The sequence below is a fragment of the Homarus americanus genome, unplaced genomic scaffold (assembly GCF_018991925.1).
Source record: "Homarus americanus isolate GMGI-L3 unplaced genomic scaffold, GMGI_Hamer_2.0 scaffold50490, whole genome shotgun sequence".
Taxonomy (NCBI): domain Eukaryota; kingdom Metazoa; phylum Arthropoda; class Malacostraca; order Decapoda; family Nephropidae; genus Homarus; species Homarus americanus.
Window position 1 is genome coordinate 377,501 of NW_024735381.1, and position 26,024 is coordinate 403,524.

At 41.9% G+C, this 26,024-nt stretch overlaps 1 protein-coding gene across 8 annotated transcripts in view; it reads right to left on the reverse strand.

Annotated features, from left to right (window-relative positions):
- LOC121870855 (carboxylesterase 4A-like) overlaps positions 1–26,024 on the reverse strand; it is a 98,005-nt gene that overhangs the window by 14,509 nt on the left and 57,472 nt on the right. For all 8 annotated transcript variants that reach the window (XM_042372828.1, XM_042372826.1, XM_042372829.1 and 5 more), the window contains 9 exons: positions 22,195–22,976; positions 20,999–21,148; positions 13,527–13,724; positions 11,860–12,497; positions 8,699–8,856; positions 5,542–5,636; positions 4,866–5,175; positions 4,527–4,707; positions 4,293–4,432 (listed from right to left, as the gene is read on the reverse strand). In XM_042372828.1, coding sequence (XP_042228762.1) covers positions 4,293–4,432; positions 4,527–4,707; positions 4,866–5,175; positions 5,542–5,636; positions 8,699–8,856; positions 11,860–12,497; positions 13,527–13,724; positions 20,999–21,148; positions 22,195–22,600 — 2,276 coding nt within the window. In that variant the 5' untranslated portion in view covers positions 22,601–22,976. The remainder of the gene's footprint in view (positions 1–4,292; positions 4,433–4,526; positions 4,708–4,865; positions 5,176–5,541; positions 5,637–8,698; positions 8,857–11,859; positions 12,498–13,526; positions 13,725–20,998; positions 21,149–22,194; positions 22,977–26,024) is intronic.

The following is a 26,024-nucleotide window of genomic DNA, read 5'->3' on the forward strand; positions in this document are numbered from 1 at the left end:
GACACAGATATTTGGGTCAAACTTCATCTGAATAAGAATGGCCCACTAGACAAAGTACAGAACACTTCATTCGCTTCTGTGTCCAACACGAGGTAGCAGGTGAAGGTTGGAGGTCGTGTATAATGACTGGTGTATGATATAAGAATGTCCTGTTATTATATTGAGGCTGACCAACTTGTTTTATTAGAAGCAACACCCAACCTCTTTTTTTCTCATTTTTTTTCCGCCATAAGGAACTCCGTTTCACTTGCATCGCTCCCCAGACTACTAGTATAAATGTGGAAATATTACAGCTCCTACTCCCCAGCAGCCATCTGTTTCAGTCATTTGTCAACATTAGGACGGGAGATTCCCGAGTTTTTCAGTGTGGGCAACTTGGCACACGATTCAAAGCTCTCCGGATACTGTCTGTCTCTTTAACTGCCTCGGGCCGCGCTTCCATGATAGGGCTCGTCTCATCCCGGATTTTTCTCCCTTTATTTTACTCTCGGACAACACATTGTAGTCTCTCAACCTTGATAAAAACGTCGCAAATGAAAGTGAAATTTCTTTACATTTTGATATGATTGATATTTACATATTAAGTTTGATAATCATCATTTTCTGTAAATATTTGCAACATTTGGATGTCAAGATTCTGGTGGAAACGTAAATTTTTATTAATATTATATATGTGTAAGCTTATATAAGGAAGGTCTTGAACGCATGAAGTCAGTCAAGTCATAACAATAATTAAGGTCAAGAGAGGAACTCACTGTACACTACTGTATAGCCTCGCCTCTTGACAGTGTAGGTTCTTATACTGTATACTAAACTACTGACAATATATTACAATTGTGGTAACGTTTATTTGTTTTCTATATAAATTTTTCGAATTTCTTACGAGTTTAATTTCTCTGAATTGTATTTGTGCTGCATGTCAATAAATTTGTTTTATCACTCAACAAATTCTCTTAAGCTCTAGTCTACGATAACCAAGGTCCGTTTACCTCGTTTCCTTCACGCCAGGCTCTTGTAGGTGGCGTTTATCTTCTCTTCATTGTTTGTGAATATTGATTTGGGTTTAATAACATTGACTCCTTTATGTATTTGTGCGTTATTCCACCTTTCATATTTAACCACTAACACAACTCACTAATATTTCCCTCGGGGCCAAGGTCCGTGGTGACAGTAGCTCTCAAGTCATTTTTTCATCTTCTAATATTCTTGATTTTCTTTCAACCGTTTGAGTATTTTTTGTTCTTCTAGTTTTTCTGTGCCATCCCATTTACTTTTACTGCTCCTGACAATCTCCAGGGATTCCTTCAAGCCAAAATCGACATGAAAGGTTTTTCTTGTCTTTTTGATAAGTCTCTTTCTTTACAATATTCATTTTTTGGTCAAGAAATTATCTTTTTAGGAGGGGGTTCTGACAGTCATTTCATTTATTTTACTGTTCATGAAATAGTATCCAACCTTTTCCTTCGAGTTAAAGACACTCGTCTACCTTCAAAAACATTTTCTGCGTCACAACATTTCTTGGAGTTCTTGGAGGTGAGAGTCAGGCTCAGGTTTTATTGCGCTGACAAGAGACGCGGGTGTGATTTAATATACCTGTCAGTCTTTTGCTCAGTCTTATTCATGCAACCCAGTTAAGTGAACGCTCGAAGAGACTGAAATTAAGTCGGCCTTCAGTTTTACTCCACAACCGGTAGATTGACTTAAGTTTCCTGTCAGTCAGCAACATATAAATCAACTTCAATGGCAGAAAATTCCAAGTACGAGCATTTTAATGAATCAATTCCTGGATTTGGTATCGTGTGTAACAGGGTGGATTACATATGATTAGTCTCGGCACGGAACATCAAGCGTGTCATGTTAGGCCAGTGAAGCCAAATAACCCTTAACACGAGATGTCTGGGTATCGTGTCACGGAAATTTGTATTATGTATATTACGTTCCACCGCAACATGCAGTGAGGGGACGCATGGTAATCAACAGTATAGGGCGTCAGTGTATCAAGCCGTGGATATCATGTTTCACGCATTGGGAACACGTCCAGTCCCTTCCTGTTTGAGAATCTTAACGTGTCATGGAGTTACAGGAGTGACTTGTCCAGGAGTAGAGAAAGGAGTGTTATCCTATGTTACCATTTCATGCGGTGGAAGTCATGTGTCATGGAAAGGGAAGGACAAGCATGATTTCCTAAATAGGGCATCAGGTCACGGTCGAAACGTGGAGAGAGAGACAGACAGCCAGCCAGCCAGCCAGCCAGCGACAGACAGACAGAAAAAGACAGCGACAGACAGACACAGACAGACACAGACAGACAGAGAGAGAGAGAGAGAGAGAGAGAAAGAAAGATCCTAGAATATAAAAACTTCATATAAAATTCATGAACAGTAAGTGGAATTGCCAGCCAGACTCATCCATTCGAACAGTTCTGCAGTTAAAATTCAAGATAAAGGTTTCAGTCTCACTTTCTACACATAATCAGTTTATTTCTTGTTTACGCACTGTGTACATTAATCTTTTATTAATAATGGTCTATTTTTGACGGATCTTAAGACAATAGTTTGATTACCAAGACCAGAAGGCTTATATAGTATATATTGTGAGGTTGACTTGGACGCTCTTAGTGCAGCTACCATCCTTGACCTTTATATTCAATCCCTTCCCCCACCCATATCCGGCTCCCGTCTTCCCAGCCACTTCCTCCCCCAAGCCGCTCTCACCCACCCCTTTCCGCCCTCACCGCTTCCTCCACGTCCTCTCTCTTTTCTCATCCCCCCCCCTACACCATTCCACCTTCGCACACCCTCTCCACGCCCACCATAAATAACCATTTATCCACCACTCTAGCCTTTCTTCAGCCCTCACTAGCCCTGATATTGAACCCTTGGTAACAAATCCCTTACGAGAGAGAGAGAGAGAGAGAGAGAGACCGACCGACCGACCGACCGACCTACCTACCTTCCCACCTTTTGTACCTGAGCGTATCCTCCCTGTGGGCCACGTGATCTCAGTCGTCAGTAGTGGTCGTGACAATGAGTCGTGAATGTTTGGTGGACGTGTAATATGTAGTGGACTTCTACTGCCCCGATATCATAGCGACATGCTCGGCTAGTGTGAGCTGCTTGTACTGTTGTGCTCTCTCTCTCTCTCTCTCTCTCTCTCTCTTGGTAAGGCGATAAGTTTTCTCAGAACAGTGCGGTTTCCTCAAATCTTTTGATGCCGTCGTGAATGTCACTCCATGTGGCGGATCTGCTCACACGTCGCGGCTTCCAGGTTTCATGATCAATGTGTCACGTTTCTCAGATTTGAGTCAGTCCTCGAGTCTGCCGTGTTGTGACCCGCAGTATTTTTGTTTCTTTATATACCCCTCGTATTTTACCGGAGTTATATAGTGTTAACCCCAGTTTAACTCGTCCCGTTCGTCTGACCGGCCTAAGGTCATGTTTCCGTTCAGTTAATCTCGATTTTTTTTTCGGTTTTAAATCTTATGTCAGTCTGCGTTTCCCTTTCAATCACACGAGAAATGCATAGGGAATCGAAAAGATATTTATTATACAGCCTCGTATCAGGAATATCTAGGCTGAGTTTGATAATCAGCTGTTTATATCTTTACTTAGCAGAGTTATGGCCCCCTGATCGACTCATAAATTTCAGTGATTGTCTGGTGTAACGCAAAAGGAGATGAGTTATATGCGATACGCTGTCCACTCAGACTCTTGATCGTACGATGTATAAGGGACTGGCTGGTATGGTCAGCCATTTTCCCTGTATTTTGTATATAAATTTGTGAACCAGATGAAGTTTTTTTTTTACGGCGCATGTGACTTAAGGATTTATCTGTTTTTTTTTAGTTTAAAAAATTATCTGCTTTAGAGTATAAGTAAAAATTCTGACCAAAATACAAAATTTATGTCGTGTAGATTACAGAAATAAGGTGAACTACGGTAGGTTACAAAGAGAGACGGAGAGAAAGAGGGAAAGAGATTACTTGTAACACATCACAGTACAATAATGTCAACACGAGGGAATATATTACAAGAGAGAGACTAGCCCCCCCCCCTCCTTTCACTCATGTACAGTACCGTCTGTTCTTGGCCACGGTTTACTGTCGGTTCTTAGTATCTTTAAAGACCGTTTGGGTGAAAATTCCGGAGTGAGAAAAATTTTTAAGAATGAAAACCTGAGACAACGTTACCCTATGAAAAAAGAAATAAGGATTGAGAAAGATACACATCTCTTTAATTTTCTGCCTATCGTAGACTACAATCATAAATCAGTGCACAAGTTACAAGACTTGCCTGGTGAGGTGCTGTATTTCGTCAGCAGTGAGGTGGAGCTTCTCGTAAGAAGCCTTCACACAGTCTGGGGGCCCTCCGTAGCTGCCTCCCAGTCCTCCCAGACTCATCATCGACCCCACCCGCGGCATATCCGACCCTTCCTGTGTGTGTCAACAATAACAACACCAGGTGATTCTCAGCACCCAGATATAACACTATAGCAATGTGTATATAAACGAGAGATTAAAATGTTACCTGTGTGTGGTGGTGGTGTCCCTGGCAGGTTGGGTGGTGGGTAGGTCGTCGCCAGAACAACAAGAGGAAGATGAGGCCGTTGAGCAGCAGTAAGGAGACCCCCAGGCCCACCGTCACCAGCAAGGCCGTGGAGTATCGCACATACTCACTTGAGTCTGGCATTGGCATCTTGGGCGCACTGCTGTTGATAAGAGTGGGGGTACTTTGGTTATGATGGTTATTTGATTAAGACTCAGGAGCTTTCGCTCGCTCTCACTCGCTCTCTTTCTCTGCTTTGCTCTCGCTCTTTCTTTCGTGTTCTCTCTCTCTCTCTATACCACACGTATAGAGACAACTTACCTAGCAATGGTAGGAGACAGAGCCAGGGTGGTGGTGACTCTGGGTGTGGTGGGCTTAGGGGAGGGTGTGGCAGGAGTGGTGGTAGTGGTGTCGCGGGCGGCGGCGGGGGCGATTGTAGTGTTAGGCTGGAGGAAGTACCAAGGGTCTGGAGGCTTCACCACGCCGTAGAAGAGATTGGGGTCGGTGCTCACCTCCCACGAGTTGGGGTCGGGAGGGTAGGACTTGCCCGCCGCCTCCAGCTCTGGCACCAGCCATGACCACAGTGCCAGTTGATGGGCCCTATACTGTGACCCCACCGTGGGCGGGACACCTGCAGGGATAGATAGACAGACAGATGAATTCAAAGCAGGTGTGTGGGTGTGATGCTTAGCAAAAGACACAGATGTATATACGTTCAAAGCAAACATTAATTTCGCCTTACTTTAAGGAAAACATTGTTTTGTTTGTCTAACTCTACCAGAAAACTGTCTGGAGTTTTTATTTTTCAAACATTTTATATTCATGAAATTCCATGTAATTTACACTGGAGGAGGCTGTTTAACTCTATTTTGCCAGATAATCGTCTCCGGGCGGCGTCCTTCCGAGTTGACGACTATTCTGTTATACTTCTTAGTAGTCACCTATTGTAAGGTAGTGCCTGGTACTCACTTAATCTAAAGTACTGCTTGGTACTTACCTATTCTGAGGTACTGCCTAGTTTCTGGCTTGTAGCGTGGCCAGGCTACTGCAGCGAACCCTGGTGACGGAGACTCTCTAGGCAGGTTTGGGTCCCTGGTAAATGTAAACACACCTATTAAATGATGCAAATATTTATCTCTCTCTCTCTCTTTCATATGGCACAGCAAATATTGTAGAAAGAAGATAATCAGTTATACGATCGCTGTCGGGACGAGCCTAGGGGGACGAGCTACCTACTCAACCACTCGAGCTTGTAAAGGTTGTTCGTACAGAATGATTAATATATGAATGTTAAAGGACTAAATATTCCTGTCTTGTTGACCTTGAATTTCTATGTATTTATATATTCTTTGTTATATAAAATGTTTATTCCGTCAAGAGGAAAATCTTTGTATATTTTGTCATGAAAGAAATATCGTTATGCTTCTCTTGTGGACAGTTTAATGTTTCCCAGCAGCTGCGCCTCACCCCCCCCCCCCCCAAACAAAAAGTCTCCCAAGTAAGGTAGTGAAGTGTTAGTGATTTATGTTAGTTGCGGACCTTAGAGCAGTGAGGACCAATGTAATATATTTTTGGGGGGTGGGGAACAGTAGTTATTCTTGTCTCTCGGTGGTAAAAATGCCAATAACGTTATAACTGTGGTTGTCATGTGGGAGTGATCACCATGGTCAGCGCTAAGTTACATGGATTTCATAATTGCAGTATTTAGGTTAGGGGTACATATAGGCCATCAATGGGGAGGTTACAAAAAGTACAAATTATACCCCTGTAGCGGAGTCTTGTTCATACTAGAATTAATCCAAAGTTTACGCGTTCAGATTTATTTTTGATGGGGAGGCTAAATAATTATTTACTTTTCCTGAAAAAAATAGGTTTATTCCACCTTGGCTGTTCGTATACTGAAGTGCAAAATGTGAAGTTACATCGTGTTGATTCTAAACAGAATATTTCATTTTTCGTTTCGTTTCGTTTTTACAACAGTTTATTTTTTTCTCTACACCCACAAACGTTTCTTGGTGCTGTCTGAAGCTTAGAATGGTGAACTCGAATACGCTTTTTTTTTAAGCGTTCTCTACAAGGCGGTCGAGAGGTTTGATAATTATTTTAACATAAACTGAAACCTGTTCGGGTATTTAGCTCTAGGTCTAAGAGGCGGAACCCTCACTCACTCGCCCACAAAGTTAAGTTAACTTGACGGGCGCCTTTTTTGTTCTTTATTAAGTAACATTTGCGTCATAAATTCCTGTGTGAGACTGAGGTATTAATCCTGTTGGCTGGACGTTAACTATAGCTGGACGTTGACTCTGGCTGGACGTTGACTCTGGCTGGACGTATCTTGTATTTATGTGGGTGTTAGCTGGTCGCCCTCACTAAATTTCTTTACGATAAGATTTTGTGTAATCTCGAAAACACACAGCGCCCTGGGGAGACATAGTGTAGCCTGACGACACACAGCGACGACTATGGTAGTGTGGGAATATTTACTGAGCAATATTGTAATGGCCCCTGTCTCATGAACAGAAGTATTATATAAATGGGTTATTTACATTTGATTTATATTCAAATTCATCCCCTGTAATTTTCCACTAGCTATGAGATGTCATGATAATATCATGTGAACGGTAGCTTCCCCAAAAGGGTGAAGCCCATATAACTATATGTCAGCAATTATGTAAGCGCGCTCCATGCGACGCCCTTAGTCAGTCTCACTCCCAAACTTACATCGAACTGACGTTGATTCACGTCTAGTTACATAGACGCCGTCCTTTCTCATCACTCATAAATAGTGAAACTTACGGTTGATCTGCACTCAGGAATTATACAAATAATACTATTTAATAAAGGAAGAAACTTCAATTGGGTTTCGTTACTAAAGCCTAATATAATATATATGTGTACCAACCTGGTTAACATTGGAATTAACCAGCCGGTTCAATATGATAATGTCGATAAGAAAGACAGTGTGGAGGACTCATGGTAATAACGTAGGTAGGTTGGGACATTTACATACAACCATGCATATGTGACGTTGTTGTGGTAGATTTGTGTACTAAATGGAGTTGAGTGAGAGAGAAATAGGGAGATAGATCCTGGGTTATGGAGCAGTGAGCGGACCGTCAACACCACATTAAATGATAATGACTGGGACAACAGTGTCGTTCCTGGACAACACTTCGACTCCCTTCCCTCTCGTCTCCCTTCAGACGACGACGCTCCCCGCAGTCGTCGACGATGCACAACGACAGGTTTTGACCTAAACGATGAATTTGAAATTTGGTGGTTGCCTTATGGCGATGCAGGGAAGCTTTAATCTCCCACTTAATGGAGTTTTACGATGGGTTCTAGTGGCTCGGGCTGATGGCAGTGTTGACCGTGAGTGCCTTCCTCAGCAAGATTTATGCCCTCTAATACCGCCCGAGTTGTTTAATGAGAGGAGAAACCAGAGTGGTGTTGGTGGTAGATAAATGGTAATACAGTCCACGAAGACGGGAAGTGATACTTATAGACAGAAGACGTTTTTGTGTGAATAAGAGCGACATTAAAATATTACATAAAGGCAGGAAAATATACTCCCGTAGAGAAACAGAAAGACTGCGACTGTTTTATGAGGCCGTAACACACAGACAGAAAGTAATGCCCAGAGTCCACCACCAGTTTTGTATGTTTTAGAGGGAGAGCAACACACAGGGACGGAAAACTGTATTCTTAGACTGAAACACATATCTTTGTTATTTTTTAGTCCTTGATAACCATACCAAATCAGCTCTACGAGTACCCCTAACCTAACGTATCTTAGCTTAATCCTATATTAACCTAATCTATTTTTAACGTAGCATAACATTCCTCTAACTTTATTAAACAAAACCTAACATTAACCTAACTTATGCTGATCTAACCTACGAGTAAACCATTCTAACTTAACATAATCTACTGTAGTATAACCTTAACAAACTTAACAAAACCAAACTCCACCCACCCGAAACATAGCATGACATAACCTACCCAATAAAATCTTTGTTATTACTGTGAAAATTCGGATCAGGTTCCAGGTCCGATAATTACGTCTTGTCCCTAAAGGCGATTTTTAACTTAGATTATTTTTATTTCTTGATTATTTATTTATTTTGCGAAACCGATTTGGCAGGATTACTTACCCGGACTTGGCGAAATTTGTGAGCAAGGTGATGACGTCCTCTGACAGCTGGGTAAGGGCTGGGGGTCTGATGGGCGGTGAGGGAGCCCCTGCGGACCTGGTTACGTCGCTCAGTCCTGTGCCCCATATGAGTCCCAACTCCCACCCGGGCGCCTGGATCTGAGGTGGGAATCACACTGATGAGAAGACAGACATAAAATACGCGCGCGCGCGCACACACACACACACACACACACACACACACACACACACACACACACACACACACACTGGAAATATGTCGCTGGAAATATGTCGACGACTCCACCATTGGGATCAGCGTCAACAATTCTGCTCCCGACTATACCGCCCTTCAGGATTTATTGAACAGTCTCCAAAACTGGGCCATCAACAACCATGTCATCATCAACCATACCAAGACCATGGTTATGCACATCAACCTCTCCTCCGACATTGTCCCACCTCCTTCCATTCCTTTAGGTCCGAACACACTCCAGGTTGTAGATTCCACGAAGCTCCTCGGCGTCACCATAGACAACAAACTAAATTGGAAACCACACGTCAGTGAAGTTGTCAAATCCTCCAGTTTCCGTCTCCACCTCCTCCGCCGACTCAAGTCCCTCGGAGTTCCTGCACCCGAGCTCCTCAGTGTTTACACAACATTCATACTTCCCAAGCTCACCTATGCCTCCCCTACCTGGTCTTCCTCCCTAAATGCAAATTTGGTAAGAAGCTTCTGCACCATCCTCGACACCGGCTCCTACTACCACCTGAGATCCCTAGCCCCAGAATTGCTGTTCGACACCATAACCGCATCCAGCCCATACGTGCACGAACTGATCGTTATAAGAACAGCCCAGTCCCAACCATTGTAAAAATTATCAATAACTTGTAATAAACCAGTGTATTCACTCCCAGTAAATACTACTTCTTGCACTGTCACTATGTTGAAATGCACTGTAGTTTGAGCTTTTCCCCATCTAGTTATTATATATCTTATTTGTATCACTTATGTTACTTGTATATTATTTGTAATTGTAACCCATTCCCCAAATATGTAACTGTATATTTTCAGCCTTCTGGCTGCCAAGCTCTTTCAATAAACCGTTAATTATTATCTCTCACACACACACACACACACATATATACGCTCATGTTCCACGCACACACATGGATACTGGTACACACACACACACACACACACACACACACACTAGCATTAAGTCAGTGAAAAACAACTCGGCAGTTACAGTTGAGTCTTACCCAAGCTAACCCAGTGATAATTCCCCTGAGACTCCACGATAGAGAGGCCTGGGACCACACCTCACTCACTTCAGTGAAGTCCTGTGACAACAGACCACGTGGTGTCCCCATGATGCACGACACCACGTAGTGAATGAGTTGCTACAGCATCATGTGAGGTTCCTCATAACACCATCTGTGAGGGAATTACTAAACCACGTGATGCCTCTCATAACACCATCTGTGAGGGAATTACTACGCCATGTGTTGCCCCTCATAACACCATCTGTGAGGGAATTATTACACCACATCAGGCCCCTCATACACCATCTGTGAGGGAATTACTACAGCACATCAGGCCCCTCATCACACCATCTGTGAGGGAATTACTACACCACGTCAAGCCCCTCATAACACCACCTGTGAGGGAACTAGTACTCCACGTGATGCCCCTCATAACGCCATCTGTGAGGGAGTTACTACACTACGTGTCTCCTGTTCAACACCTTAGCTCACATGATCTACGTGTGTAAACATTAATCTGTATGTTCACTGTATGTTCCTTCACCTTTCTCTAATGAAGGCTTTTGTTAAACCACCAATGTATGTAATAAGTCATTTATGTCCAATGTATATTTTCAGCCTTCGGGCTGCAGAACTTTTTCAATAAACCGTTTATTATTATTATTATTATTATTATAGCGCGTGTATCTGGCGGTAGTGGAGTAAGGCGCATACAAGTGTACCTTATCAGCTAAACACACACACACACACAAACTCAAACACGCGGACATACATACTCACACACGTACACAAACACGCCCGGGCGCCTGGGTCTGTCAGGTGGTAATGAAGTCATTGTGGAAGTATGCTCTCTCTCCCAAACATACATGCATGTACAAACGTGAACTTTGTTTATAACTACACACACACACACACACACTGCATATCGGGGATGGGGCTGAACAAAGAACTAGCGTGAGCACCATACACGAAGCACCAAACCGAACAACCGTACTTAACCAGAACTCCCCGAGGTTGGTGGGGTACAGGTCAGGCCAGGTCAGGTTAGGTTACTGGTGTCGTCAGCGTCATGGATGTTTCTCTCATTCGTTTGATCTTCGCTTCACCAAAGAATTGTGTAGTTAAATATTAAAATAAATGTGTCAGTGGTAAAGCGGAAATTGAGAAATACTCTTGTGAATACTGGCAGGATGTTGAAGCAGTGTACAGTATGTGTATTTGTTTGTGTGTTTATTTTTTATTTTTTATTTTCGCTATCTCCGGCTAGACTGGTTACCCAGCTAGTATTAGAATATATTCAAGTTAGGTTAGTTAAATTTGTTTGGGTTGCTTCATTTTTAAGTGAACTTTACAGCAAACAGCGATGTTTTATTTGACAGTCGGTTCACAGCAATCTATTCACACCGCGTGTGAGTGAAGATTCAGTCAAAAAAGTGACAGAGCTAAATTGTACATTTAATTGTATTCCTATGGTGTTATTATGGTGTTAAAAGCTCGTCGTTTTTGCCATCAATAGTGATCGTTGACACGTTATTCATGCTGTACTTGTGCGTGGATTAAAGGGAACACAAAGATTGAACTAATGAATAATAGAGAAGTTTAGAGTCTTAAGTGTACACCGACTGAGAGCTTAGAAAAGGTAATGAAAGGAAGATAATTTAAGATAATTTATTAAAGACAGAATAAATAAATAAATAAATATATATATATATATATATATATATATATATAGAGAGAGAGAGAGAGAGAGAGAGAGGTGTGTGTGTTTATTGTCGGTGGCAGAGACAATCAGCGGTAAGAGGTAATTATTAGTGTGGGGGGTCCTTAGACTCGGACAATTTTCGACTAAGGTGCAAATGACCTTATAAGCCTATAAGAGATGTAGAGTGAACTCACCTGTCCTGGGACACGACTAGCCAGATCACAGAGGAACATGAACACTTTGTTGTGGTGGGCCAGGGCGTCGGCTGCCTGGTGCAGGGGTGCTACCATCCCCGCGTCACCCAGTAGATGGAAAAGTAAGTTCCTCCGCACCTCTGGGCTTGGCTTCACCGCCGTCCAGTCTGTATATTCCTGCAGCGCCGCCGCCAGAACCTCCCTCAGGTGATGGTGGCGCGTGTTGCGAACCCACGTCCTCGCCACACGCTCGAATGTTATATCGTTTACGCCTTTGGTTACTAGAGATTCCCCTAGCCAGGCCCAGGCCTCCCAGGGGGTGAAGCCTATCATCACCTGTACCTGTCGGTGTCCCAGCGACGCTCTTCGTCTCCCTCCAGCGACCACCACACCGTCTTCGCTGGGCCCCCACGCAGGCATAAAGGCTGGGGACTCCACTTGCCGCGCCGCAGACATCAGTGGCTCCAAGGGCGCCGACCGTAGACAGGAGACGGTGCGAGGGTGAGCGGCAGCAGGGTCGTCTGGTACAGGACACCCTGCAGCCACGGCCAGACGCAGGGTGACGCTGAGAGGCGCTGAGACTCTCGACCAAGGACAACCAGACCAGCCCGACACCATCACTACACGGTGGAACAAATCTGCGAAGATGGTGCGTCAGCTTTAATGTTTTTGTGCCAGTGATGCCGAGCGTGAAGATGCTCGCGTTACCTGTCTTACAAGTTCATCACCACCTGTGTCATGTAAGACTAAGACACACCGGCAGTAAGTTGAAATACCAGAATAAAGAAACTATTAACACCGAGTATCGTGAGTACAACTAATAAATGTTTACCACTACAGTATGTCATTAAAAAAATGCTGCACATTTTGATGATGTTTAAAAGAAAATATGGAAGAACCTCATAGCGTGCTGAATCTTTGGTTTAATTAAAACGAGTATGTGGACCGTTTCGAGGCCAGATTTTACAACATCTAAACGGACAAATATCTGAACTGCTTAAGATAAAACGAGTGTGGAGAAGGAGCGACCCTGCAGATCTGGTGTGTCAGCTTCAAAGCCATTGTTACTGTTCCGTGAAGCGTGAAGACGTCCGGGTTACCTTTCTTATAAATTTATCAACTGAGTCACAGCCTCGTCTAGACAACTCAAGACCTAAAAGAGTAGAAGACAGAACCCGGTAACACAAAAGAGTCTAGAGTTTTGTTTAGACGGTGTGGGGCATCTGTCCATTATACTCGGACTGTTTCATAATTTACTCAAAAAACTTTAGATATCCAAGAAAATATAACTCCTGGATGGTGAGCAAGTTTAAGTGTCTCATCTACTGACAGTTCTTAGGAAATACAAGATGTATTTCCTTCAGCAGTGGAACTCGTGTATTATAATATGAAATCACATCGGTTAGAGAATTCCAAATATCAACAAAAGATTTCCTGATTAACCAGAGTTCTACATTATGTGCCTTATGGATATTGTTCAGCTTATATAAAAAGTTCTTAAGGCTTAGTCAGTAGCGCTGCGTTATGTTCATGGATATTTAATTTGATAAGTTTTATTATTTAGCTTCATGTCTACTATCTGAAATATTTGTTAAGTATAAAACATGAGACAAGATAAAGGCGTGTAAAGAGGGCTTCTCCATAGGGTAGGAGACAAAAGATCTTACCTTGGGGGACGATGGGGCTCTCCATGAGGTAGGAGATACAGGCAGCGCCAGTATCACGGCCGAAGAGCGTCACCCTTTTAGGATCGCCATTAAACTGTTGGATGTTCTCAGACACCCAGTTGAGGGCAGCGATCTGGTCCAGCAGCGCGAAGTTACTCACCACACCACCTGTCCCGCCCCCGTACGTGTTGAGGAACCCTGTCGGAGATAAACACACGTCTTGTCAACTTCCTCTGTTGGAATTCACACGCCCTGTCTAAATTCACCCCTGTTACACGTTCACACGCCCTGTACATGTTTACGCGCCGTGTTACGCATTTACACGCTCTGTTACACATCCACGCTTTGCTGCCATTCCACACGCCTCACACGCACCCTTCCTGACGTCCACATTCCTTGTGATACATAAACACGCGATTTAGTCTTTTAACACCCACGCGATGAAATCCTTTATGCAAGGGACATCAATATACACCATAAAAAAGGCTTGGCATTACGTGGATAATTCAGATTGACTCAAGGCCCCATCTTAACTATCTGGAACAAATAATCAAACGTCCAATACAAGTTTCTGATAGTTAACAACATTATTCTAACTCGCTATATTTTTTTTTACCCGTTTCTTCTTTCTTTATATCTGTCCATTGTTTACCTGGGCTCGTCTACACTCGTTCCCTCTCTCTAAACTCCTACTGTGCCACATCAGGAAGGCTCAGTTATTTACCATAAGCAGCTTTTACACTGACTTTCTTCAATATAAGTACTGACCGCGATACCTCTGTCATTTTGGCTGGTACGGAGAACTACAACATTTAAGTCTTACTCTCCTGATGCATGACGTGTCGGGGATGAAGTGTAGAGGACTAATAAACTTTTGCTATCTCCTGACTTATGTTCTGCTTTCCCCTGAGTCATTGTAGAGCTGCCCTTTGTTAACCCAAGCAGACTTATATCCATAGAAAGTGTGAGGACTTTACTTCCTCTTCATCTGTTAACTTTTTCTATTCCTTAACCGGAAACTTTCCTTTAGAACTTAGGGAATTTGTCTTTTCCTTCCGTGTTTCTTCCTGATCAGTCTTTAGTTAACTCCTAGATAATGTTTTTTTCTTCATTTGGGTCCAATTATTTCCCTTTAACTCTAAATTGGATGATTGTAACTCTCCTGATACTACTTCAATGTCTCTCACTGATCTATTCCTTCTCCTATTTTCATTCCTTAGCACAGGAACTACCGCGCTGTCTTCTCGTAAGATGGCTCTGCACGGCTCCCCACCCCCCCCCCTCAGTATTCAGGAAGTGCGTCTTCAAGTTACCACAATTTCATATTCGCCTGCGTTGTTTTTTTCTAGAAATCAACACTTTTCCTTTTACCTAAAATATATTTAATCCAGCCCATCCCTAAGACAAGAAGCCTCTCTAATCCCTCCAGGTGTCGCCCCATTGTCCGCACTTAACTATTTCCAACGTCTTTGAAAATCTCCTTAATGCCCCACTCTTAATCCTTAGAACCTGGAACCTCACTCTATTTTCAGATCAAGATGGCTTTCTCGATGTAAGTTTACCGGTGACTGTTTTTATGTATTTAAACCACACCTTGCTACCCTGTCTAAGGAATGTCTGGAGCATTTGTCATGTTCCTCGACATCTCTAAAGTATTCAACATAGATGGTACAAGCCTTTACTTTCTAAATCTATTTCCTTTGGTTTTCTGATTCTCTCTGTTCTTTAATCCACAATTGCCTTTCTAATTTATCCAATTTCGACACTGTAGTTTGTTCGACTCCCTCCTCCCTAGTACTCTACAAACAGCGGCATCCCACAAGTTCTCTCCTTTCACTGCCGTTTTTTTTCTCTACAAACGACCTTCTCTTTGTAACCTGACACACGCTCTAGCTCTCAATGATTCCACTTTTTGGTTCTTTTAAGCCATTTTTGTTTCCCACCTAATAATACAACTCGCTTTATTTATCTTTTTACAATCATTTCCTCACTTCATTCGCTCCTTCGACTGGGGAAGCAATAACTTACTCATCTTCAGCAGATCCAAAAGCATATTTTTCCTCTAGCTTTCTTGTAGAACATGCAGAAGACCATTTGACCTTGTGGTATAGGATAGTGCTATTGATCACGTGTCTCTCTCTCTCTCTCTCTCTCTCTCTCTCTCTCTTAAAAACAAAATTTATACAAGGAGAGAGAGGAGGGCATATACTTGTTATATATGTCTATTAATTTTACTGATGGTGGAAAAAGTGTAATCCCAGAAAATAAATGTAATATTTACAAACCTTTTAACGCTAATGAAAAGTTGGAAGAATCGTCATATTTCAAGCTAAGTATAATTAGAAAATAAAATATGAAGCATTTTATAAGAGTAAAAAGTACACGATTTTAACTAGATGAGTAACTCTCACGAGGGTAAGTGAGATCATTGGGTCGTGAGATGGCCGCCTGTAGAGGAGGTGCTGGTGCCGGGATCAGGTCCTGGATACACTGAACAACACTCGAGTGATGAAACGCCTGGTATATATTTCCCTTGACTCACGGTATGTTAACTGAAATGGGACCAAGAGTTTAAGGTATGAGGGGTGGGTGGGATCATCGTGTTTTAATCGTGTAAAATACTGTTGTTTCCTCTTTTCATATACTGAGTGGCGGCCAAGTTCATCTGGATATACCTTGATACTTTATCAATCTGTTGATCAGTGGCCAGTGAAGGTTAAAAGGCAGGAGGTGATATTAGTTTAAAATTTCTGGTGTGAATAATTCTGTGTCGCTCGAACATAACACTACCATCCACGGCTATTTCAGGTTTATAAGTTGAATAAGATGAAAAATATATAAGGAAAAGTTTCAATAAAATTTGAGAAACGGATCAATTTTGTTCCCCACCGAGGTCCTTCCCCAAGGGAGAATTGTTGTTGTGTTATTTTTCAATAACGGGGAGGCGAGAGTCATAATAATGCAATGTAAATAAACAAATGTGTTTATGGTCCGTCATAACAATTTCATCAAAACCTATAAAACCCATGAAATATTTTATATATATATATATATATATATATATATATATATATATATATATATATATATATATATATATATATATATATATATATATATATATATATATATATCTCCGTGGTAGTAGGAGGTGTGGTCTACATTATTCAGAGAGGGTCGTCGTAAAACTCTTCCTTTGGGGAGTTTTATCGGGTCTCTCCTTTACTTTGATGGATTTTACTACCGACGATTTACTCTCGCTGTGACCTCCTTAAGAGTTTTTAAGGACCATTTTCATACATATTTGCGGATCACCAGTAAGGTCATTCTCGTTTTATTGTCAGTAGCGAGGCCATAGTGGGTTAAATAGAATCTTCAGGTTAAACTTGATTAGATGAAGAGAGAGAGAGAGAGATCTGATGAAATAAATCGAGAGAATTATGAAATATTAAAAAGGGGATAAATGGAAAATATACCAAAGCTGTGCGTCTCTGTTCACACGATCGGCAGTACCTGTGTAATAAATCGAGAAGAAAGTTAACATTGTTGATGAGTCAGTTACTCAGGACGGGCAGACATTCGGTTGGCTGATTCAACCTAAAGTTGATATTAAAGCCTTTTTTTTCAAAGTGTTTTGGTGTTTGCATTAATTTATATATATTTTTAATCTATTACATTCCCGATATATTTTGTAATCTAAAGCCACTTAGACATATTTCCCAAACAATGTCTCACTTCAGGAAAAACTAAGCTAAAAATACCTACAGACATATTAAGTAAACCTTTAATACAGTAACCTAGACATAATTTTTTCCCCAATCACAATAACATTATAAGTGTCTCCTCAATCCCACGGATCAAGTTTCCCTCAGACATCAGACATAATATGCTCACTGGCAAGCCTGGGACACGTTTTCTTCATTGCATTATTTCTCTGTCCATCATAAAGCATAAAAAATAAACACACCACGTCCAGTAATGCACATCGAATATATATATATACAAACATTCCAGCCTCGGAGTTACGTTCCAGCTTACAGTACTACTACACAAAGAAATATATTGCACACAGCACACCACCTCAGACATATACACCGTACACCAGAATAAATCAGTCATACTAGACACGCTGCTGCACATCAGATATATACCACCTACTACATCACCACCCACACACACACACACACCGGCATCACGAGGTCTATCAACATGAAGTATTGTACCGAGTCTATTGTACTGAGTCTGGTTCATGGTCTTCACCCGTCTGTTACTCGACCACGTCACTCATCCAAGGCGTCACTCACCCAAGGAACTTCTTGGCGTCAAAGAGAAGGATTTGTGGATCATTCTTGGCTTTTAAATCTTTGTGACACCTTTATGAAATTTCCCTCAGGTGTGGTATTTTTTCCCTGGCGTTTCTTGTTCTCAGACATCTCAATAGTGAGGTTATAGGAAAGAGTTGTTTGTCCGTGTGTTCGTAAGTCTGTCTGTCAGGAGTGTAACACAACCAGTACCCAATAGTTAACTTTCCAGACTGAGTAACACCTCGAGGAACAGAAGATTGATAACACTTGTTCATGTTACATAAACTTCAAAACTCAGCACTGTGAGATGTCTGAGTTGTTGTATCAAGCACTGGAAGGAGACGAGACGAATTTGTGTATCCAACAATATGCCGAACACTCGATAAAACCAGAATATATATATATATATATATATATATTGTACCGCCAAGACCCGGTGGTAATGTGTGCGTGGTTATGTTTGTGTGTGGAGGGGAGGGAGGGGTTGCCTGTCACGTAGGATCATCAGTCATGTTGATGGTGTGGTGGGCGGGTGGCCCCATCAGGCTGCCAGGCTCTCCCTCCCCGATGCTTTGAAGATGTTTTTAACTTCTTGGTAAACAGCCACCTTAGAGGAGATAGTCTTCTTTGTCTGTATGTCCGTCTATTCAGGAATTAATCATTTAAATGCCTTTAACGTTTAAGCAAAAAATTGCCTTCATTTTTGCGCACTTTTTTTAATTTTCAAAATTGATTTTGTAAACGCGTTACTGACTGAATTGGAACGACTATATATACTATTAAGATAAGAACTAAAGTAATCTGGTTTTCGGAATTATCTGCCCGAGACTCCTAAGTACGTAAGAACAAAACATCACCAATACTATTCGGTGTCGTATTCAGAACCAGAGCCGGAACTTTTATTTAGAAATTCCAGTCTTAAGTGCTATTTAAATACAGAGTCCCGGGGCAGTAGTTATCTGCTGGTGATATTATCATAAAATTTGGCGCCTTAACCTCGATATGAATATAAATGCTCCTCAATTCTACTTAATTAACTCCGTTCTATGAATATATTAATCGTAATATCTTAATTTATAATATAGCTGTTCCTAAGCCTACATAACCTAGTAATAGTGATATATTCTGTGATTTTGGACCTATAAAAAAAGTGGAATTAGGCTTTTTAGAGGCGGTGCAGATACAGTACACCGTGGACTATGCATTCTATCGGTACACAAACAGACAACATATAGCCTTCAAAATCCCCCAACTGTAAAATATGGTACTCCTTCTCAACTGGATGAACTAAGGGTATCCCGGGCGCGAACCAGGGACCCTTAGGACGGGAGACGAACACTGTATCCACTCGAACCATCCCCATAGCAAATATAACTACCTTAAACTAGCATAACTTAGTCTTAACCACCAATTGATAACTAACCTGCCATTGAAACACAAAAGTAGTTATATAAATATACACTAAATCTATTTCAAATATAATAACAAAAACTGGTATCGTACTATAATTCAGATACGAAGATAAACGTGTACCTTTAAACCTGCTCTACTCACTATTATAAGCGTGGCATCAACTTGGCTTTATAATCCTCTCAGCACACAAACAGTCGGATGTAATTAACTCTCTGTATTTTGTTCCCTGGATTCGAGCTAACGTCAGCCACTCTCTTACTTAAGCACCTGGGTTGAGCTCCTCCTCCTCTTTTTCTTCCTGCTCTTCTCCCCCCCCCCTCCTCTTGCTCACCCTCCTTTTCTTCCTTCTCCTATTACCCTCCTCCTCCTCTTCTTATTACCGTCCTCTTCTTCCTCCTCTTCCCCTCTTCCTTCTCCTCCCCTCTTCCTTCTCCTCCCCTCCTCCTCTTCATCTTTCCTCCTCCTCCTCCTCCCCCCCCTTTCACTCTCTTCCTCCTTCTTGTCCCCCTTCCTTTCCCTCCTTTCACCCATCCTCTTCCTCCTTCCACCTCCTCCCCCTCCTCTTCCTCCTCATCTGGCAGGTCTCCACCAGTGTATGAAGAATGAGATGTTAGAAAAATATATAGTTAACGGTGGTCTCTATTGCCCACCACCCGACACTGATCCATCTATCTAACCTGTTTTTTGAACGTCCACAGTGGCCTTGTTAGTGTTGTGATTAACCCGTGGAGAGAGAGAGAGAGAGAGAAAGATGGAAGATAGTGAGAAAGAAGAAAGGAAGAGATGATAGGGAGTGAGAGAGGGTATGATGAGGGAGGAGGAGGAAAGGGGAGATAAAGATGGAAGGGAAGATAAAGGAAGAAGGGAAGGAAGAGATTCTGCCATCTATATTTCACTTCCCTACAATTTCTTGGTTCCTGTGATCGTGGTTTTTCGGTGTCAATTTTTCGAATCTTAAGTCAATAAAAAGCTCTCTCATATATATTTACCTGCATCAGTCAGCTCTATACATACGAATTCCCTATGAGTGACAACTAACTGACTGACTGACTGACTGACGGAGAAGGCAATTTGTCTACCCATCAATGACTGTCTTCATGTTTAGTTCTTCTTAGTGTTGTCACCTGCTAGAGGTCTCACCTGCTTAGGGTATATTCCAAAGCAAGGTTATAATTACATCTCCCAGGTAGATAAACGGAGGAAGAGACAGACAGAGTTACAGACGGATTGACCAATAGGCAAAAGGGAGAAGAAGTAGACAGACAAATTACACAGACAGACAGACAGAAAATGACAGAAAAAAATATCACCATGATTATATTCCCTTGAAGCCCAGCCGGTCGGAGGATAACAGCAACCATTGTTTACCACTTATTAAACATCACTTTTATTTCTGATGAGCGCTATTGTTTGATACGTTGTTATTGTCCCGCCGGCGTCACAGCAACTACTAGGTCACTGGTGCCGAATACATGAATAAAAAAAAGAGTATGAATGAATGTTTATCTATACATTTAAATTACTAAAAAAAGAAGTGTCTAAAATATATGAAATTGTATATGGTTATGATAAAAATTAATGTGTGTTAGATTAAATTCACTGATAGGATGGATAAGGGTGGAATGTAGTGTATATGACCATTGTGGTTATGTGAGAGAGATGGTGTACGCGTAGAAGTCCCAGGTGTTAGTTGGCAGAGAGAGGCACTAACTGAGGACATGCACGGTAGTTAAGAGAGAGAGAGAGAGTACTCACCTAGAGGTCCCAGGCGGTAGTTGAGAGTGAGCACCACGACCCTTCCGTAGGCTGCGAGGACGGAGCCATCGTAGAGGGAGCCGGCGCCCCAACTGAAGCTCTCACCGTGCAGGTAGACCAGCACCGGGTACACCTCTGACCCGGGGATGACTGTCACCCAGGGAGGAGGAACTAGTTAGTCAGGTCATGAATACAAGATGTAATTACTGAATGCTATTACAACATACCGCCATATCGGTCATGCTGATTTTATAATGTAAATAATATGATTACTGATTTTGTTTAAATAAATGTTATAAATGAGTTCTAACATCCTGAATCAGATTTATAACCTCAGTGTTTTCCTATACTGTTATGTTGATGATAATACTTTATCTATCACGCCATGGCAGCATAAGACATACTAACAACTCATCTTCTACTAGACAAAGTTATGTTTGTTATTTTCCTCCTACATAAGTTCTCTCATTTGGTAATAATGTGACAGTAAAACACATTAAGTTATCGTAAGTCTTACTGAGGAAGGTAACAGATAACAACCATAAATCACTGTGGAACATAATGATTCATACTGTCACTCTTATGTCTCACTAGCTATTTATGTCTGTTATTATTTGGCCACGTCCTAGCAACACATCACTCCATGTCACGCCGGGCAAGGTTGTTGTGCTAAATTATTTCATAAATCACGTTAATACCACACAGCACACCACTGTCACCTTACATCATACTAAATATTTCAGAAAACCCAGTCCGAGCTCTGAACCTGACGTACAGTACTTGGTCAACATGTAGGGCAAGCTTAAATATAGTTACTGGAGAACCTTAGCTGTCACTGTCACACACTTCACTGTACAGACAATGTTAATGGTTGTAAGGTACGGTCTCGTGGTAATCTTTAATCCACATCATCTTGACTTTCGTTGGGATTTTACAGAATTCGGAAGGCCGCGATATACAACCAGTGAAATATTGTTAAATGGTTCACCGTTAACTCCAACTGATGGTGGAGTGGTAGCGCCTCTGACGGGTGTTCCCACGAGGACCAAGTACGTCAGGTTCGGCACTAGGACTGGGTTTTCTATAACACACACAGGCAGATAATTACGGTTTTATTTGATAATATATGTTCGGGTATAAACCATGAGATCAGGGTAAAATAAATGGGGTTTCTTAAGTTAACATCTGCTACTCACCCATGATAGGGGTGTAGATGTTGACGGTGAGACAGTCCTCGCTCTGGTTGATAAGGGCGGGGGATACCTTCCTGATGAACTCTGCCCGCGCCTTAGGCATATGGGCCTCGTCAGGGTCTGGCAGCAGCTGGGGACACACTGGGGGTGGGGTGGTAGCGTCCAGCACCCCGTCCCAAGGCGTCGGGGTGTTAGTGGGGGTGAAGCGCCCTTCTTCTACGGGCGGACTGGCGTAAGGGACGCCCATGAAGACTTCTACGTCTCCCAGTAGGTGGCCGAGGTGCCTGATGAGGCCCTGGACCTGGCCGTACTTGGTGGTGACCAGGCGCGTCTTGGCGGCAGCTGCGGCTTCCGGGACCTGCCATGCGGCGGCCAGCACCACCAGCCACGCCCACGCCCGCGGGATCATACCACCATCACGCCCTCGCCTCCACCTCCCGCCCTCCCTCACCTCTCCCTCATGTGGGCGCGGAGGGCGGCTAGCAGTAATAGGTGTGAGAGGACTAGCTATTCAGCCTTCCCGTGTGTGGGCGTGCGGGCGTATGGGCGGGTAAGGCGGGACTGTGGCCCTCAGAGGGGCATCAGTTCCAGCACCGTCATGTTGAAGTGAGGTGAACATCACCTCAGATGGATAAGGACAGAGCCGCCATGGGTAGGTCTTCAGGGTGTCCCCAGAACTATCGGTCCCGGCAGCTTCAAGTCTCCGGCAACCTCACCTTCTCACCTCACCGCCTCACCTCCTCACTTCCTTATCTCCTGACGGCTTAAGTTCCTCCAATGTCACTCTGCGGAATGAAAGAAAACAATCACACATTAGTTGAAATTTGTCATTGCTCTCTGACGAGAATATTTGTCTCACAAACTGACAATCGAACGTCCCAAATTACCTGATAATAAACCTTAATGTCATCTTCCTGAGGGTCATCCTGGTAACAATTGAATTTTCTTCGGGAACAGACTGACTCGTAAGGTGTTCCTTAAGTCGTCCTTAACGGGGTTGTTAGGTCATCTTACCGACGGTCTGTTGTTTGTGATTAACTGGAAATAGTTTCTACGGCAATATTTCCTTGAAGGGATCTGAGTGTGTGTGAGTAAAGGTATATTTTGTGCTCTCACCTTTAATATTGGTTTATTTTCTCAGGTATTCTCATTAAAACTTTTGTTTTAATGCATAAAATGCAAATCCGCTAGAGAATCGAGGAAAACCGACTTGCAATTTATTTAAGAGGCGACTACCATGTCTGAATTTAAAGGAGGAAAAGCTGAGCGCCGTCAACCGTGAGCACATATCGTTTAGTGGTTAATTTCTGTTTAAATCATTGATTCGTGTTAGTGTTTGTTTATTCACCGAGGTAGTAGAGTCCGCGGTAAAATCGCTTCCTTGCACCCTCACCGGCCTTGCATTTTATACATTAACAAAAACGTTTTACAGAAAGTCCAGAAGACTACAAACCATTATAAAAGGGTGCGCGCCTTAAAATAAACCCATACTGTAGTTTGCAGCCAATATTAAGTTAAGATGGATTAAGTTATGTAATGTTAGGTTAGTTTCCAAATTATCACCACGTTTGGTCGATAACTTGCAGGAACTTGACGATAAATTATTTGTCAAGAGCTATTTTCTCTGATATAAAAAAGCCAAACACTTGAAACTGGAGGCTAAAGAATGGCTGTGAAATATTGCCACTCTACATCAAACACGGTCTCAGCTATTGCTTCCACACCTTCACAATAGTCATGTCAGGAATTGTATATTTTTCTTAAGATTAGTGAAGATCAAAGTCCAACGTTGATTACTGAGTTATCATAGCTGTTATATATGTGTGTGTGTATATATATATATATATATATATATATATATATATATATATATATATATATATATATATATATATATATATATATATATATATATATATATATATATATATATATATATATCACGAAAAAGTGTCAGTCTAGAGAATGTTATCAGGTAGGATTTTCCCCGCCAGTTTACCCGCCGTGTTGTTAATTTCAACTATTATCTAAAAAAAAGGCGGACCACCATTTTTGTCACAATATGTTTTTACCCACTTAAAACTAATTTACTACAGTCGCCCAGCCAGTAATGGTGGACAAGAAATTTTTCTCTGCACGATGAAAAAAATGAAGTTCTCGACCATTCTATTTTATCAGTGATGATCGGTGTGTAGGTGAGGCTACTCACCTGTGTTGATAACATTGTGCTCATCAGGACTCAGGTTATGAGTGGTTCATTCTTTGAATTATCCTAGTGGTGAAGCTTAAAGAAAGCTTCAGACATGCCGACTTAAGGGGAGACATAACATCCAAGACGGAATCAGATTTTCATTAAGAGTCAGTGTACCACAACAAGAATTACTCTTTTATTAGTTGAAGGAAAATTTTACCCAAACTTATAAGAAGTTTTTCAATAAATCATCCACCTGATAAGTTAATTCAGTGTCTGTTGTCTTACTAAAAAATGTATATAGTTGTGAACTAAGTTATGCCAGTCACGTCGATCAGTTTTACTCATAAAATTTGTCTCTTTTCCGGGAAACAGACAGATGTGATGATCCTCTAAATCCACAATGATCTTAAATGGGTGACCTGTTAGTGCCTTGTACCTGTTGAAGAAGATTAATACGGACCTGAAGCAATCTTCCTATTAGTACCTGTCAGAGAGTTAAAGTCCATCTTGGCTCACCTGATATACTACCTTGGGTCATTTACAGGTATAGTTATCCTTCAGGTGTTCCTCATCAGCTCTTGGTGTTTCCTGCTGTCTATTGTAAAGTCTATGGCATTCACTGTCCCGCTCAGTGTTCGACGAATGGTTTCTTGGAAGTCTTTTACGGTAATATATTTGTTTTGGTTATGCCTTCAATGTTATTTACATCTTCTATACTTCACACATCATTTTCCCCGACGGTCTTGATATATTTTTACTTCATCATCATCATACACACGAATCTTCTGTCCTATCCCTCACTTCACTATATTTTATGGTGCTTGAAATAGTTACTAAGTTGAGAGAAGTATAACCCAGCCAGGTTTTAAATAATATAAGGAGGTACAACCATTAACATTTCACTTCAGGTTTTTCCCGACTGTGATGAAAAAAAAAAGGTTTACTTTTTTCATAGAGCAACAATGCTTTTAAGTGCCATTTAGCAGGCTATGAGTAATCCTTCTGGATCCAGTTGCAGGGGAAACAATTGTTTGTATTTTTTGTCGTAATCACCAGCGTTCCAGAAATGAGGCAAAAGAGAAATTTACATTTAGCTGTGAATGATGTACAAAGTTTATTTAATTTTTCGTTTTTTTTAATAAAGCGGCAGTGTAGTGTGATAATGTTCAATTGCCCAGAGAATGGAAACCTGTGACAGTGTGTACTTTTGTTAATGATAATCACGATGATAATATAACGTATACAGGTGAGAGTGAGTCACATACACTGTGAGGTTCAAATCACATTGTGTAAAATAAGATACAATATAAAGGGAGGAGTTGCAGCCATGAATGTGCAGGCGTGCGTGCTCATATAACTGTGTACTCGCATGAATGCCTGAGTGTGTGTGCGTGTGCATGTGTGTGTGCGCGCTTGCTTGCTTGTATAAGTGTGTATTCACATGAATGAGTTATGTGTTAACAAGTGCTTCGTCTCTTGAAGCGAAGCCCAGCGCTGGTGTCTGGGAGACTAAGTCAACATTTACTCATAAAACAAGGAACACAAATATGCAAATACTCCCTGGGTCGACAATCCTCGTCCTGCACTCTGATGTCTTAATGTTTCATCTTCCTCAAGCAGTGTCGTACCCCTGGCTGTA